Raw genomic sequence first — 18,018 nt, 5'->3', positions numbered from 1 at the left:
ATGTGGGTAGCCATGCACTCACTGATGCCAACCATCATATGAGTACATAGCCACAAAAAAACCTTCCTTCTACACATCGTTCCTTCAACACATAGGAATCGTTCTATACAATACCATACAATGAAAAGGATTCATGTGGTTAAGGGTTGGAAGTGGATAACCCATACTTACTATCCTCAGAGGTACAGACCTAATGCCACTCTGACAGCCAGCTGATGGCCAACATGCCACAGTGGCCTACAGTCTGTCTGAAGCCTAGCATCTCCTTCAACAACATCTCCCTCTCTACAATCACACATTGGTCCTGAGGGACAGATCCCCTTCCCCAGGAGCCATTAAGCCATACCGTGAACAAGGCTGGCCGATACATGAGAACCATCGTTGAGAGCTGGGCGGCTGGGTGCTGTCTAGTTTGGAAGTTTCACATTTCTCAAGAAAGGTCCTGTCGTGACTACCTCTCCGTGACTATTGTATGTCAGGATGGGATATTGCGGGGACACTGTGGAGGAGTGGACCCATTCAATCATCTCATTGAACAGTGGCTTTTAATTGGGTAAGATATATCCTAGTAGCCCTTTCCTGCAGTCAAATGACCTAGTGGGCTCATGGTTGGAATGTTATTCATATTTTTTATCATTTCCTAATTAATAAACATGATTATTTTTTAAACTGCAGAAAGTCCGGTGTTTCCATGTCCAACGGTTTTGTTATATTTCAGTCTTCTGTGATGTCTATAAAGTGTAATATTGGGATGCAAACTCAAAATATCTATATTTTTTTGCCCATAACCATGTGTGTGAGTTGTATTATTTTCTTTCAAGTAGATTGTGACCCTGATTCATCCCACTGCAGTAAAAGGTTAATAGAATTTTTTTTGGTATCCTTTCAGAACACTAGCTAAATGGCCCGGCTGTTAAGGTAACATAATTTGTTGATTTGAGTGCTAAGCTGATAATTGGGAAAGCTGGGAACGATGGACAGTGTTCATTTATATGATCTGATAACACCACAGAACGCTTTGCTGAGAACACTGAACTAACAGAGGGTGACCAGTAGCGTTCCAAATGAGTCACATAATGAGGCCCAGAGCACTTGATTTGTCCCATTTGATCCCAGCGCAACAGCCCCAGTACTGTCTGTCCCCCCATAAGCCATCTATTAATCAAGGAGACACGCGCAGCTGTTTGACACCCCCGTTCCACCCTCTCAGGGCCCCCCAACCCAATAGAGCAGATAAAAGGATTCTTCACGGTATTACCGCATGCCCCCCCCCCCCCCCCTCCGTCCCCGACAGAACAGGTGTTTACTGGTGTGACGTCACCCTCACAGACCCCAAGGCTGACTGTCAACCCGGTTATGTCGGCTGCAGGGACCAGCGCAAATGGTCAGGACCTCTTATCAGTTGCTTTATTTCATTACCCATCAGTATGTCTTTTCTGAGATCTTAAGATTTCAACTTTCAATGAATGTTAAACCAGTCTCAATGAGCATTCAACCAGTCTTTCCAATGTTTGCATTGCGCAGTCGGCACAATATTTTGGAAAGGCATTTTTTTGCAGCGCTATAAACTAGTGCTCTACTGCCCTCCACTGGTTTGAAACTCCAATGGAATAAAACACGATTTACGTTTGGAACTGGCACATTTAATTCAACATAGCGAATAGTGTGCTTAACTGTGACAGATACACAATATGGTCTGCACTTTGCAGAAACTGTGAGTTTTATCAACCGTCTCATGAACACTGAATTACAAACTCTCAAGGGAAAGTATGACGTCATGGTGTGTATTAAAGCATGATGGGGCTCAGGACACAAAATGTCTACCTCCATGTCATACTTTTCTGATTCCACATACCCTTCCATCCTAGACATTATTGTGAACAGCTGAAAGTCTTTACTGATAAATAACATGCTTAACAATAGAAATGTAATTGACCACAAACCAGTAGGTCAAAACAAAGGCTTTGGGTAACAGTTCCTTATACTTCTCCCTGTTGCCAATGATTTGCTACCACTCAAATATTATTTTCAGATCATCAGGCTTTCGCCAATCTTGCTCCTCGAGTTCATCCTTACAAAAAAAAAACATTTAAAATATCACTTGCTTTTCAGACACGTGAACACACCTGTGAATAAATGACGTGATTTTTAAAGTAAAAAATTCACCACTTCCAACTATATCTGGTCTTCTCCTCCCATCCAGGATCAACAATGCTTATCTTCAGAGGCAAACCAGCAGTGGGGTGCAGGGTGCTGGAACAAATGTTACAAAACTTGCAACTGGAAAAAAGGCAGCGAAAGCAAAGGCCAAGGTAACACAACCAAAGACAGGAAAGAGGGAGTAGTTTTATTTCATTGAGTATCATAAAATGGGATCCATTCATGATTAATTTGCTCTTGCAATATTTCGTTTCGTTGTCAATTCTTTTGGGTTTATGTTTTGCTTTCAATACATTTATTTTGGTTTGCAATACTAAGGACCTTGCTCTCGACTTCAGAAGCTTTGATTGATATTAATGGCATGAATGTAACTCACGTACTAGAGGATTCCACCATTCTAAACCCTATTACTCTATTAAAGGTGTTTCAAGCTGCCATCCTTAATTGAAACATTAACAAATGGGAATCCCCGCCACAGTTTCGGTAAAAAGCTGAGAGATGGGACTAGAGAAATGCAACCACTCTCAAATCCATAGACTACAAATACGGATGCAGGGACTGATATTCAAATTATAGTTTTAACCATGTTTTTAGGCTAAGTAGTGTACGTTTATATTTACAAAAATTGCTAATTTGTCATGCGTATTTTTGCAAGGGAAGGCCTAGCCTATAGCTCAATGGGATAATACAGTCTTATGTTATGGCCCAAATGTCCATGGGGTGATTCAGGCATAAGGGCATAGTGTCAATGTCCATGGGGTGATTTGGGAATCATGATCAAGTGGAATGACAGTCACAGATGTGTCGTGTGGGCCATTAATGACGTTGCTTGATTGATTGAGCTTTCAGTAAACATTGCAGTGGAGTACATAGATAGGCAACTTTAAGCTTCCTCTTGACCCACTGGAACAGCTTGTCCCACTACTATGTCTGGGTCCAAAGGTCGCCCCAGTCAGATCATTTTTGGGAGCAGTTTCTATTCATGAAACTCGGAAATATCATGTTAAAAATGAAATTATATTATCCCACGAGACCAAGTTGAACATCTGTTTCCAGTAGACACGCCAATAATAAGGTTATTTATTACTTTACAAATGTAAGAAAGTTCATAACAGCATGACTACATTTACATATAATTTATAAGCTTAGACCAAAAAATAAGAGAGCAGTCAGATTGTAAATGTCTGTTTAGGCCTACGTGGGGAACCCTTGATTCACCTCCTTTCCTTTACAGAGCCTGAAGTATCAACTACTCTTTACCTTGAACTTTGCACATTAGATTTTCTTGTCACCGGGGTCAGACCAGCCAGCAACATGCAAACTTTCAAACTCCCTCATAGATTGCAGGAGTGCAGCACTGACAGGCTTGGAGTACGAGCAAGCGGACGAGGCGCCAGTCGACAGGTGAACAAGGCAACAGAACATCCAGCATGGTGGGAAGGAGACGTGGCTCCAGAGCCAACAGCGGACCACACCAGCCCCAACAGCAACGCAGTGGGGGACCCCGCAAGGTGAGTTAGACTACCTATAGGAGGTTTATCAAACGGTTAATTAAATTTTTTTTTTGCATATAATGTCTAATCTCTGCCAGGTCTGAGGTGATTTACTGTCAGAGACTACTGATCCACATTTTGAGCCTATTTTTCAGTACTTCATTCTCAATGACAAACCCTATATGCAGCCAGCATTGCTGACTCAGCAAATGTTGCATTTTCTACAATTCTATATTTGATCTATCATTACTAGTAAACTTAGTGTAGCCAACAACAGTGAATTATTATGTTGCTCTGGAAATAAGTATTGTGTAATATGATCTTATTGTATGCTTTAGTGAATCTCTGTACAGTATGGGAGTGCATGTGTCGAAGGTAGGCTATACCTGACTCTGTACCCCAGTGTATTGTATAACATAGGCAGCTACAAACGATTCCTCAATAAATGTCATGGTACTGTCACTGTTGTAAATGTCATAATGTTAAAGCATTGTGGTATAGCTCTTCGCATGGTAAATTGATCTCTACCTTCAATGAAAACTTTTTCTTCCGCAGGGATTGAAGTCAATTCTTAAATCATGTACAGATGTCAAACAGCTCAGAGTTCAAAGTATACTGACAACTCTACAGATACTTCCTAGCAACCATATACACACCCACTAGCCCTCACATGCAGATATAAACACGAATGAAGCCAGAAATTCCTTACATATCCAAACACTTATCACTGCCCCGATGATTTCCATCACTGTAAACATAAAATACTTTACTTATAAAGTATTTATTATCCCCAAATCATTTATGTACTGATATCCCCTCCCATGAGGTAGGTTAACTCTTTCTGTGTCATCTCAGACTCTGAGGGAGCCAGCATTATTTGCCAAGAAAACAGGATATGAGTCAGAAGTTCCTCATGAAAAGATGACCATCGCCCAGGCCAAGAGAGACACGCCAGGTCAGTCTTCATTACAGGTCTCCACAGGCCAGACCAGTCAGACGGATCATAGGTCAGTTTCACCACCAGTTTTATCAATCTTCACTGGGAATATTGAAGGATGGGCAGCGGAAGAGAAGAGATAAGGGCCAGTCAAGAGAGAGTCAGAGGGATGTGAACGTGAGAGGTGAGACAAGGAGAACGCAGCGAGACATCGATACAGTTATTGTTTTTGCTTTTCTTGTAGCAATCCGGCCAGTGCGAGTCTATGCCGATGGGATCTTTGACCTCTTCCACTCTGGACACGCGCGTGCTCTGATGCAAGCAAAGAACTTGTTCCCTAACACACATCTCATAGTGGGAGGTAAATCATAACTTTTGAATTTCAAGTGCCTTTCAAAGACTGTACAAACAAGCATGTACATAAACCACACAGAGAGAGTATGTCATTGTGTGTCTGTCCTTGCAGTCTGCAGTGATGAACTCACACACAAGTATAAGGGCTACACGGTGATGACAGAGTCGGAGCGCTACGAAGCCCTGATACACTGCCGCTATGTGGATGAGGTGGTGCGGGACGCTCCCTGGACCCTTAGCCCTGACTTCCTGAAGAAACACAAGGTCGGCACTTCTGGGTCATATACAGTACACCACTCAATATTACAAACCATCTGCGTTGCTTGCGGTTCTGGGTTCCAGGCTGGGGTTTCTGTATAAGCACTCTGTGACATCTGCTGATGTAAAAGGGCTTCATAAATATATTTGATTTGATCAGTCCTAAAATCGGATACAGATGTACATAGCCCATGTCCCTTTTTTCCACATAAAATCATTTTAGTGCTATTCTGGGATTTCACCAGATTGACTTTGTGGCCCATGACGATATCCCATACACCTCTGCAGGATCAGAGGATGTCTACAAACACATCAAGGAAGCAGGTAAACAAATCTGCTCTGAAACAGACATGAACTTGAAGCCATTTGAGATTGTGTCTCTGTGTGTTTGCTGAGCTACCTACCGCCTATTCCCTTACCTGTGCCATCTTGTCTGAGCTGTGTTCTCTCTGTTGGGTCTCAGGGATGTTTGTGGCCACACAGAGGACAGACGGCATCTCTACATCCGACCTCATCACCAGGATAGTGAGAGACTATGACCTTTATGTCCGACGCAACCTGCAGAGAGGCTACACAGCCAGAGACCTCAACGTTAGCTTCATCAGGGTATGAATGACCCAATCACCTAATTAATTTCGAACAATTAATTAAGTTGGAATAACCATTTGTTACAATAATTTGTATTTGAGGACGTGAAATGGTTGTTACAGTGTTGGTGGTTGTGGTTGATAACAGAAGACCACCTTTAGTTGATGCCTTATAGCCGACCACTTGACTTGTCGTACATAGACTGTTCTCTCTGCTATCGCACAGCAAACGGTACCGGAGCGCCAAGTCTGGGACCAAAAGGTTCCTGAACAGCTTCAACCCCCAAGCCATAAGACTGCTGAACAGTTCATCAAATGGCCACCAGACTATTACATTGACTTTATTAATTTATTTTTAATCTTTATTATTTGCACTGACTCTCTTGCACTGGCTCTATGCACACTCACTACTCTACCCACACACTGACACACACACACACACACACACACACACACTGCTGCTACTGTGTTTATCTATCCTGATTGCCTAGTCACTTTTACCCCTACCTACATGAACATACTGTATTACCTCAACTACCTCGTACCTCTGCACATTGACTCAGTACTGGTACTCTTTGTATAAAGCCTCATTATTGTTGTGTTACTATTTCCTTTTTTTTTTAAAGCAAATATTTGTCTTACTTTCTAGCTCTGCATTGTTGGGAATGGGCTCATGAGTAAGCATTTCAAGTAGTCTACACATTTGATTTATTCTGCAGGAGAAGAAAATCCGTCTGCAGAACCAGGTGGATCGTATGAAGGAGACGGTGAAGACAGTGGAGGAGAAGTCCAAGCACTTTGTGTTCAAGGTGGAGGAGAAGAGCCATGACCTCATCCAGAAGTGGGAGGAGAAGTCACGGGAGTTCATTGGAAATTTCCTGGAGTTGTTTGGTCCAGATGGAGCGTGGGTGAGTTTACCTTTAGCCCACAATAGATACCATAGTAGGAAGTGTTACCGGTCAATAGGGGAAGATAGTTAGTATTGATCTCATTCCTCTAAGCAAGTGACCACTCATTATGAACAAGTAGCTTAGTAAAGCAACACTTACTTGGACAAAAAAAAAAATATTCATTCACTCTTTCTCTCCCTCACCCTCTATCTCTCCCTCCCTATCTCTCCCTCTCTCCTGCTCTCGCTCTCTGTTCCTCTCTCTATCCGTCCTGCTCTCTCTCTCTCTCCCTCTCTGAGCAGCATGTGATCCAGGAGCAGAGTGGGCGCATGCTCCAGGCCCTGTCACCCTACGCGTCACCCGTTGCCTCGCCCCGTGGCTCCCCCAGTAGCAGCCCCACCAGAGGGCGCTCCCCATCGCCTCCCTCCTCTCCCACATCCCCTCGTTCTCCCCGTTCCCCTCATTCCTCTCCCACCTCCCCCTCGCAAGGGTGCCCATCCCTTAACCTCCCTCAGCAGCACGAGTGAGGGGGATGACGAGTAGAGATGTCACTGTCATTCCCAAACAAACACAAACACTCAGTGTACACGGTTACTTTGTGCACTTCGTGTATGTAAGATGTCACCCACAGTTTACCATATTTGTGTTATTTGATTGTGTATGTTGTTAAGGTAACTGAATGCACTGTGGTATCTCAATCAGTTGACTCACTCCATTCTCACTTCTGATTCCGGTACCACACAAAAACTTAGTGAAACGCTCAAATTTGCATTCAGTTGTCTATGATATGCAGTAAAAACAAAACATTTCACACATTTTCTTTTAAAAATAATACACTGTTTCTATGAAATATTAAATACAAAACAATCATTTCTGAGAGTATTTTGTCATGCAATAAGTAATCTAAAGTAAGATATGTCTCAATTTATTTAGATATTGTTCCATGCATTTCCTAAGCATCCAAAGTGATTATAATCTTATAAACTTACAGTACCAAATTGCACCATCCTGAGTAACATTTCATGTCACATGTCAAACACATACATACTAACCTAATCCCTTTTTCTAAGCTGGGAAAATGCCCACTGGGTTAATCTATTGAAAACCATTGCACACTGCCAAAAAATGATAAACTAATATTCTTGTTTCACACAGTATACTGTTACGCTAGGCCATTATTTGCATTAAGGGAAAAAGTACATTATTTCCTGTGGTGTCACTCCCACGTGACACTTATTAAACCTAATAACAGAGTCATGCTATCTGACGGAGGTGGTCACCAATCCCGATCTGCTACCATGGAAACTGTGGTCAATAATAACATACCAGCAAACAAGGAAATAAAGACGATCTGGATTAAACTGTGTTTTGGCTTTACCTGCCTGATGGAAATAAATATGTTACCTGTTGAGACAATATTTCAGTCAGTGCTGTGCTTTAGTTCTGTGCTTCACTGTAGGAGTGGAAGGTAACTTAATGTGTCTGTCATGTGACTAGACATGACCTATGGCATGCAGCGTTGCCTGAGGGCCACACTCAAGAGTTATTTGATCTTGTACTTGGCTGCATCACGTGGGTCACTGCTAGGGTTGCTCCAGTCATCTGCCTCAGGGCCAGTCTGGTAATGTCTCCACGCTGACTTGTTGAAGACGGGGAGACGTTCAAAGGACTCACTGGACAGAGCCTGGAGGTCAGTGAGAAACAGATATAAAACCACAGCCAGATGATAATGACAATATGCTACTTAACTAAACGCAAGTCCTTAACGCACCTTCAGATAGATGACAGCGTCTGTACCCACCCCCTCCATGGAGTAGAGGTTCAGGTCTCCTTGGAAGTAACGTGCATAAAGTCGAGAAATGGGGAGACCATACCCAAAGCCAGCCTAAGGACGGAGAAGAAAGAGTGGTTCATACTACAAACTGCGGGTCAATAGACTGGCCGTGTCATGAAAAGTTGCGTGTGCAGTTCCTCGTCAGAAACCAGCTCTTCTCTACTAGCAGTGGATATGATAACATGCAACGTCTATACCGTCGCTATGTCATCAGAGGATTGATTACCAAGCCAGAAAAGCAAGGTCAAATATCCCAAATAGAGCTAGATAAAGCCAGAAGAATAATATACTTGTTGAATATAGATAGCTATAGCCATCCAACTGGTCTGTTTTCATGGTCACCACTCACTCCCTGTTAAGTTTGTCAAGGTCCTAGCATCAGTGTTAGCTATCTTGCTACAGAACTTTTTGGTGCCGGGACGCACGTGCATCACTCGAACATGATGCTTGCTTGTAAACAAAAAAATGTCTCTATACACCTATTTGGGATGTGTTACCAGTGGTGCAGCCTGAGTTCCATTTCCTGGTTCAAGGCTCGGGGTGGGCGCGGTGGAGTACATGTAGCTAAAGAGCTTGTCAATCTTCCTGAGGGGCACGCCCCCTCCTCTGTCACTGATCTGAGGGGAGAGGACAGGTGTGTGTGAGAACCTTGATGAGGTCATGTAAAAACACCAGACCGGTGTCCGTGCCAGTAACAGACCTTGATAGAGAGGTCTTCCTTTCCAAGCGTCACCATGGCCTTCACTGGGGGGAGTCCAGCACTACTGTTCTCATGGAGCTCCACTGTGGCCCGCATTGAATTCTACATAGTCATTCAATAAACATTAATGAATACACAACTCAGTTGGAACGTATAAATACAATAGGATACAACCAATGATGATACACACATACATGTTACACACCTACAGTGCATTCGGAAAGTATTCAACAAAATGTTGTCAAATTCAACAAAATGTTGAAAAAGTCAAAGGGTCTGAATACTTTCCGAATGCACAGTACACTACAAATTAGGACCAGTTGATAGCCTAGAGAAGCTTTCGTTCAGTACAACATAAATGCCAGTCACCTTGAAGAGCTCAAACAGCATTTGGAACAGGTGAGATGGAACATAAACCACCTGGATAGCCTTCGAAGAGGCCTTGGCTGAGGAAAGAGACATGTTCACGTGAAATAAAGGCACTCAATATGTATCAATTGTTCTCTGTTCACATATCATTACAGTAGTCATGTTTCACGTAATATCACACAAAATACATTTCCATTGGATCTGCTGCGTCTCCTCTGTTTACATTTGCAGGTTCGACAGGAGCCAACGGGAAACTCTGAGATGAGGCCAACTTTCCATTCCAGATGACTTTTTCCATTACAGCTAATAAACCTGCCAAATCCTAACCAAGAGCTTAGCGCATACTCAGACGTTTACAATCTAAGCGCCAGTGCCTTCTATCCTACCAATATTGCATTATAGACATGCTACCAGCCTTCATATAAGCAAATGGCTCCGTACAACAGCTTATAAATGCATAGATGCATATCCTCTTTTATAATGCATACAGGTGGCTCAGCGTGTTTAATTACATTTCAACTTACAATTGTACTCTTCTATGTTCAGCTCAGGGGCGACCATGTAGTACTGCTCACAGAGCATCTTAGCGGTCTCATAAGCATCTGTAAAAGACAGTAGCATAGAGACACAGAGGAATAATGTTATGTGGCACTGTCCTCAACTTTGACCAAATATCCGCCTCACTTTGAGAGAAAAAGTAGTAGAGCTAGGTTTTACACAGTCAGACGTAACAAATAACAAAAAAAGATATATAGAAATGTACAAATTATACATTTGTGATATCGGTATTTAAATACAATAAAAAAACTATAATAATGAAATACAGTAATATGAGATCTGTATGTAAAACATTTACCATTTTTGTCAGTTAGCAGATGCCCTTATCCAGAGTGGCATGCAGTAAGAACATTCATCTTAAGATGAATAATATTTTACACACACGAAGGTGTACTCAGTATCATCATGCGCGACATCTCAAAATCATTATCCCGACTGGTGCGCACTGGGCTATTCTACAAACAGAGCCTGGTGGAAAGTCCCCCTCTCTTCTCGTACAGACATGCACAATCAGGGACATGCTGGTCCATTCTATCCCGAAGCCTGACCATACAAACTGGTTCTCTCTACAACGGAACTATAAGTGTGGACGATGTGCTCAATGTAACAACACGGCAAACAGTAAATACTTCACACACCCTCTTAACAGGCCGAAAGTTCTACCAGAGACAGTTCATCAATTGTAACATTGTGTATATGCTTAAGGGACTGTAAAGCCTATGTGGGCCAAACAGAAAGATATTTCAAAATAAGAATATCTGAACACAAAACAGGGATCAGCACTGGCAATATTGAACATGCTATGGCAAACCACTACTTAAAAGCCAAACACGGCCCATTGTCCTCTTTGGTGGCCTGGAACAGGTCTATCAGAGCTGGCAAGGTCCCTAAAATGCTCTCCCAACGAGAGATGTTTTGTATTGAGAGGTTAAACACTGTGCATCCTCTTGGTCGAATCAATTATTTCTCCTTCAGACTATTCTTGTATATACGGCTGCGCTGTCATTTGTATGCTCATGTAGGCTATATTTTCATACATTCAATCACAATCTTTCTCTCTAAAAATAGATGTCTATTCTTCATACCCCAAGGCATCTATTTTTGTAGGCTTTATTGTGTACTAGTAAGTAATTCATTGCGCCAAAATATCTCAAAATCATGATGATACCTAAATGCAATTTTGAGTTTATTCTGCTGATCCGTGTATTTGTATGTAGAGTATATTGTAACAATTGTTTGTTGACTAATAGTTTGAGTACCGCTATGCACCGCCATCGCACAGTTGTAGGCAACTGTAATGATCACCTAGGCACCTGCATAAAAAAACATGTCTTTGGCACATCTCTTGATGCTCTGATGAAGGCATAACCGCCAAAATGCGTTAGCCTACCAGGACTAAGATAAAATAAAATATTTTTTGGGGAGTTCCACTGTTTCCCAATGTTCTTGAACCTGAGATTTAATTTGAAGCCATTGCCACATTTGGCAGAGCACCCAGCTAATAAAGTGAGATAGTGCACCTGTTACCCACTCCACATGAAGGTACCCAAAAGCAATCATTTCTGATGAAAAAACACAAATGTGAAAAATGTGTGGATATAGCGTTTTGGAAAGAAACTCTTCATATACAGTGCATTCGGAAAGAATTCAGACCCCTTGACTTTTTCCACATTTTGTTACGTTACAGCCTTATTCTAAAATGGATTCAATTGTTGTTACTTTTCTCATCAATCTACACACAATACCCATAATGACAAATCAAAATAAGGTTTTTAGAGTCTTCTTGGGTATGACGCTACAAGCTTGGCACAACTGTATTTGGGGAGTTTCTCCCATTCTCCTCTGCAGATCCACTCAAGCTTTGTCAGCTTGGATGGGGAGCATCACTACACAGCTATTTTCAGGTCTCTCCAGAGATGTTCGATCGGTTTCAAGTTCGGGGTTTGGCTGGGTCACTAAAGGACATTCAGAGACTTGTCCCGAAGCCACTCCTGTGTTGTCTTGGCTGTGTGTTTAGTGTCGTTGTCCTATTGGAAGGTGAAACTTCGCCCCAGTCTGAGGTCCTCAGCGCTCTGGAACAGTTTCTCATCAAGGATCTCTCTGTATTTTGCTCCGTTTATCATTCCCTCAATCCTGACTAGTTTCCCAGTCCCTGTCGCTAAATAACATCCCCCTAGCATGATGCTGCCACCATCATGCTTCTCCAGACGTGACGCTTGGCATGCAGGCCAAAGAGATTCATCTTGGTTTCATCAGACCAGAGAATATTGTTTCTCATGGTCTGAGAGTCCTTTAGGTGCCTTTTGGCAAACTCCAAGCGAGCCGTCATGTGCCTTTTACTGAGAAGCGGCTTCCGTCTGGGCACTCTACCATAAAGGCCTGATTGGTGGAGTGCTGCAGAGATGGTTGTCCTTCTGGAAGGTTCTCCAATCTCCACAGAGGAACTCTGGAGCTCTGTCAGAGTGACCATCGGGTTCTTAGTCCACTCCCTGACCAAGGCCCTTCTCCCTCGATTGCTCAGTTTGGCTGGGCGGCCAGCTCTAGGAAGAGTCTTGGTGGTTCCAAACTTCTTCCATTTAAGAATTATGGAGGCCACTGTGTTCTTGGGGACCCTCAATGCTGCAGAAATTTGTTGGAACCCTTCCCCAGATCTGTGCCTTGATACAATCCTGTCTCGGAGCTCTACGGACAATTCCTTCGACCTCATGGCTTGGTTTTTGCTCTGACATGCACTGTCAACTGTGGGACCTTATATAGATAGGTGTGTGCCTTTCCAAATCATGTCCAATCAATTGAATTTACCACAGGTGAATTCCAGTCTCATAGCAAAGGGTCTGAATACTTACGTAAATAAATTATTTCAAAGAAATGTTGTCATATAAACCTGTTTTCGCTTTTTTATTATAGGGTATTGTGTGTAGAATAATTTAATCCATTTTAGAATAAGGCTGTAACGTAACAAAATGTAGAAAAAGTAAATGGGTCTGAATACTTTCCAAATGCACTGTACTCTTTATTGAATACAGTTTGAATAAGTCGATGTTTCCCTGATGCAGTCTGACTCAAAGTTGCTATTTGTCAAGCATTAGGATCAGTGGTATTCTGCTCACCTTTCACCACCTCAGGGACATTGCAGGTAGGATCAATACCTCCTATGTGCTTGGGATGGGAGGTGGTTCTGTCATCACCAAAAAGGAGTGCTGAAACAAAGTCTCACCTGATCAAGATCCTCATCAACATTCACTATAAAATCCAAGTCATACACATGCACTATTTTTACACAACATCCGGCACACGTATATATAAATAGCTGTATTGGCTGGTGATGTCACTTACTGTGCTGGTTAATGAGCATGCGGAAGGATATCCTGTTGGTGTAAAAGCGATCCAGGAAGTACTGAACGTTGCTGCTGATAAAAGGATCAAAGCCAAACCTCTGCTTGTACTCTATGACACCCTGGGCCATGGTGGGGACCACTTCATTGTGCCTGTTACGGATTTTGACCAGGGTGTCTAGAAAGCTGTTCCAGAGAAATATGGTGTGAGCACTCTCAGAAGTCTCAGTGCCGTCTGAAGTCTCAGTGCCGTCTGAAGTCTCAGTGCCGTCTGAAGTCTCAGTGCCGTCTGAAGTCTCAGTGCCGTCTGAAGTCTCAGTGCCGTCTGAAGTCTCAGTGCCGTCTGAAGTCTCAGTGCCGTCTGAAGTCTCAGTGCCGTCTGAAGTTGTGGTGGGTGCCTGATGCGACTATGTACATGTCAACTCACTCGTTTAAGGTGCGGCTGTCCTCTGGACCCCTGTGTTCATAACCCAACAGCTCTTCAAAGCTCTGTATGTACCTGAAACACAAAGACCACAGCACACTGTCAGACCCTGGCGTACACCCAGACAGATGTCACCATGCATCCTAGAATACTGTGCTTACAGTCACCCCGGAATCAGCACAGAGGGACAGAGGTTCTCACCAACTGTGCACAAGCTTGACGGACGGCTGGATACGCAGGTCACTGGGTAACAGGTTGATTTCCTTCATGGTGTTGGCCCCCCGCACCGCAAGCTCCTTACGCAGGAACACGTAGGAGGTCTTCTCACATGCATTCTCCCTACCTGTGGAAAAACATGGGGTCAATAAACCGGTGACTGGTAGCAGACCAATACTTGTGCTGTGTTCATTTGACAGAGGTTGTAAAACAAGATTATATCAACAGACCTCTCATGCATGTCAGTTGGAACTTTCAAAATGTCTGTCTCAGAAACACCTGAATTCTTGGAGCTTTCCACATCTGCCTCATTTTAAGGAAGTTTGTGACAAACCACTGATGGATGTTTGTATTAGTCCAATAGGACATAAGTACATATGAGGACACTGAGGTCTGGTCAACATTTAGCCAGCAGCTTACCACCCTGCATCCCACTTCTGGCTTGCTTCTGAAGCTAAGCAGGGTTGGTCTTGGTCAGTCCCTGATGCTACTGGAAGTGGTGTTGGAGGGACAGTAGGAAGCACTCTTTCCTCTGGTCTAAAAAAAAATATCCTAATGCCCCAGGGCAGTGATTGGGGACATTGCCCTGCGTAGGGTGCCGTCTTTCGGATGGGACGTTAAACAGGTGTTCTGACTCTCTGTGGTCACTAAAGATCCCATGGCACTTATTGTAAGAGTAGGGGTGTTAATCCTAGTGTCCTGGCTAAATTCCCAATCTGGCCCTCATACCATCATGGCCACCTAATTATCCCCAGCTTCCAATTGGCTCATTCATCCCCCTGTACCTATTCCCCAGGACGTTGCTGTAAATGAGAATGTATGCTCAGTCAACTTACCTGGGGGGGGGGGTTATCGAAATATTGCTCCCACCGTTGATCACAACGCTTATACTCTTGATCTAACGCTTCGAACACACCGACTGCGTCATTGCATCACTGCTGCATAACATTTTGCGCAACTAGGCAACTATACTGATGCAGGTACCTTTTGCAAATGGTCGCATGCGGTTGGACACATGGAGGAGAGAATCATTTTCGCAGTATCCTCAAAACCGTGTCTTTTTTACACAACTGCTGACAGCTACAGGGACATAAACACAAAAAAATGCTGCTCGGAGACAAGTGTCCACGATAGTAGGATTGCCAGGTCAGTTTAGTAGTGAGCTTGTGCTAGATGTGGCTAGTTAGCGTTAGCTAGCTAACCTAGCTTGCTAACCTAGCCAATGAGGTGTGTGTGAAAGAAATAGTCATACCACCTTCCTCAACGTTGGTCTCATTGTTGAAAGAGCCTACTCTGCCTATCTTGACTATTTATTATTGCATTTTGGAGGGAAATTATATTATAGGCTCTCACAATTAATTTGAGGATGTCATCGAATAAATAATATACTTGGAAAATAAATAAATAAAAAATGTAAAGAAATTATGCAATCAAACTGTTTTTATGTAATCCCACCTTTTTACTGAATATGTGCAAAAAAATAAAAATCTACATTCATATTTTGCTACTTTCTGTCAAGTCCACTCATACAATTTGATGCATACGTTCGATTTATCGAACGTATGCACCACACAGAACGCACTGCAACTGCCTCTGCAACGCAATGCTGCAAGGCAAATGCAGCGTTCCATTGGAAATGAATGTACTTCTGGTGTATCGAAACGCAATGCCACAGTCGGTGTGTTCGAAGCGTGAGGCAGGCTGCAACGCATGCAGGAGGAAGCAGAGGAGACAAGAGAGAGAGAGGAAGCAAGCAGAGACAGAGATTAGTACAGTGGCAACAAAAGTTGCGGTCGGTGCCCCGTTCCCCTGAGAAAATCTGTACTGATCGTATCAAACAAGTTAGGAATTTAAAGAAAGGAAGACGTGTTTTAATATGAACATAACGTGAACATCTGTCATCAAAATGCAAAAAATAAAGTTATATAAATGGCACATTTGTCAGTGTGAATGATTTGCCATAACTCCCCCCTTTCAGAGGTATAACATTACAATTGTTTAGTTAATAGGCCATGTGTTTGTAGATCGACTGATGTGAATGAACCTACAGCGGGCCAAGGTGATAAAGGCTGCTTTTTCCTGTTCTCCAAATAGCATTTAAAAAAGTTTTTATTGTAAAGAAATGCAGTAAATGAGCTTCCAATATTATTATTATTTGCCAGTTACTCTATGAATATGGCTGCCACACATACAGCAATAGGTCAGTGGCCAGTTCATATTGAGAGGCAGAACGACATGGAGCTATTTATAATGAGCTGCGGCTACGAACAGCGTTGTGCAACTGTGAGCCAAAAGTTTTGAGTGGAAAGACAGAGCGCTTTCGGGTTGACCTTAGACAGTCCAGCTGGCACAGTTTGTTCTCTAAACTTAAGACACTTACTCTCACAGAGCACGTGGCTTACTGAGAGACTGAAGCCATCAATCTCTACACCGACATACAAACTATAGATTGACAGACAGTGGAAATGTATCAAGGCCTCTGTGAGACTGATGTCACATTACTTAAATGGAGGTGACAGCTGATGTAACTATCTACTGTTTAGCAAAGCCACACCCAGGCATTATTGGGAAAGTAAGCGTTTTAAATATGAAATACCGCAGTCCCATATATCGCGTAAACACAGCAATGTTCTTATTGCACACAAACGACAACATCTGAGGTCTATTCATTCCGCCGACTGTTGCAAAACGTTTCTTAAACTGAAGCAAACGAAACGGAGAGGGACCTAATTGAATTAGTCCAATAGAAACTCTCGTCCGGCTATGCTGGCTTCCGTTAGGAAATGGTAAACGTTTTCAATATACACCCGTTCGTTAATTAAAGCCATCAGTTATTTTTTCAATCAAATGGCAACCCTGTGTCCATGACATTTAAACTCTTGGGAGTATTGATTTTATACTCACCAAAGTCAAGAAACTGCTTGATAGACATCGGTGAGGGAGAGAACCTCGAATAATATTCTATTTTCGATGTTACATCTTTTAGTAGAAAGTTGAACAGCCTCATGATTGCTTCAAGTAATCACGTTCTAATTGTCAACACACATACATATGAGTACAGTTGATGGCATAAGAACGATTTCCAAACAACCCCCTGTCTACTAGCATCGACAAATATAAACACTCAATACAAGTTACATGCTGATATCCCCTCCTTAGACGGTAGCCTCCCATGTTACTCTGATGCATTCGGAAGTAGTGTGTGTGTGTGTGTCTAATTCCGACCCACGTGACAGAACCTGCAACCTTATTGGCTGACAGAACCTCTCCCTTCACCAGAGTGATACAAATGTGCAATTGGACAGTTGGCATCGAAGTGCGCTTCATTGCATTTCGGAGGGAATTTATTGTTATGACATTAGATGAGAATATATAATTATTGGTCATGTATACCTTCAGGGCTCTTGTTCAGACAAACTGAACATGCAATTCCATGAACAATACCGCGCCACTGTTTAAGAATAGCCGATGTTCTTCCAACTAATCTCGTAAGAAACGGAATGGATTAATCCAAATGTTATTTGGTAAACAGATAGGTTAAAGAAAATGTAATTGTCTGTTTCCCCAAGGCTGCTTGCAAATCACTCCAATACCATAGGAGGGCGCGAAAAACTTGGACATTCGTCTTTATCCAAGCAGTACGCAATCCCCTCTCTCTCTCTCTCTCTACACACAATCAAATCAAAATATATGTGTAACTGTATCCCTTTAAACCGTCCCCTCGCCCCGACACGGGCGCGAGGGGACGTATTGTATTCATATATTGATATGAATACAAAATACACATGTTATCCAACCATTAAGCCATTTTGGTTTATAAACGTATTTCCAAAACCCTCACATATCCAACTCCACATTGTAAAGGTTTGCGTCAATCGAATCTGGTATCAGGATAAAATGTGA

The 18,018-nt window shown here is 42.7% G+C and overlaps 1 protein-coding gene and 1 pseudogene across 3 annotated transcripts; one reads left to right on the top strand and one right to left on the bottom strand.

Annotated features, from left to right (window-relative positions):
• The first annotated feature begins 3,455 nt into the window (after positions 1–3,455).
• On the top strand, positions 3,456–7,549 carry LOC129868994 (choline-phosphate cytidylyltransferase B-like; annotated as a pseudogene).
• Positions 7,550–7,588: 39 nt separating this feature from the next.
• Positions 7,589–17,958, bottom strand: LOC129868993 (pyruvate dehydrogenase (acetyl-transferring) kinase isozyme 3, mitochondrial-like). Of its 3 annotated transcripts, XM_055943412.1 has the most exons (11): positions 17,020–17,889; positions 14,101–14,242; positions 13,903–13,974; positions 13,477–13,661; positions 13,251–13,340; positions 10,107–10,184; positions 9,583–9,659; positions 9,214–9,315; positions 9,011–9,130; positions 8,451–8,564; positions 7,589–8,363 (listed from the first exon to the last, which is right to left on the bottom strand). In XM_055943412.1, exons 1-11 carry the CDS (start codon positions 17,120–17,122, stop codon positions 8,223–8,225), a joined length of 1,224 nt encoding a protein of 407 aa, XP_055799387.1. In that variant the 5' UTR covers positions 17,123–17,889; the 3' UTR covers positions 7,589–8,222. The 3 variants fall into 3 exon arrangements, with proteins under 3 accessions (XP_055799387.1, XP_055799388.1, XP_055799389.1); XM_055943413.1 differs by lacking the exon at positions 9,214–9,315 and having other exon boundaries at positions 17,020–17,893; XM_055943414.1 differs by lacking the exon at positions 7,589–8,363 and having other exon boundaries at positions 8,477–8,564; positions 8,993–9,130; positions 17,020–17,958.
• Positions 17,959–18,018: the final 60 nt, after the last annotated feature.

This window comes from Salvelinus fontinalis, chromosome 13 (assembly GCF_029448725.1).
Source record: "Salvelinus fontinalis isolate EN_2023a chromosome 13, ASM2944872v1, whole genome shotgun sequence".
In the NCBI taxonomy this organism is placed as follows: Eukaryota; Metazoa; Chordata; class Actinopteri; order Salmoniformes; family Salmonidae; genus Salvelinus; species Salvelinus fontinalis.
The sequence above is the reverse complement of the archived record's forward strand: the minus strand, read 5'-3'. Positions and strand labels throughout refer to the sequence as shown.

Bases quoted from the DNA above. Each gene is read 5' to 3' on its own strand.
- LOC129868993 (XM_055943412.1), bottom strand. From the start codon at position 17,122: ATGAGGCTGTTCAACTTTCTACTAAAAGATGTAACATCGAAAATAGAA. The intron at 13,975-14,100 runs GTGAGAACCTCT...TTTGTGTTTCAG, and splicing joins GTCAAGCTTGTGCACAGTTG to GTACATACAGAGCTTTGAAG. The intron at 13,341-13,476 runs GTAAGTGACATC...ACTTTGTTTCAG, and splicing joins CATGCTCATTAACCAGCACA to CACTCCTTTTTGGTGATGAC.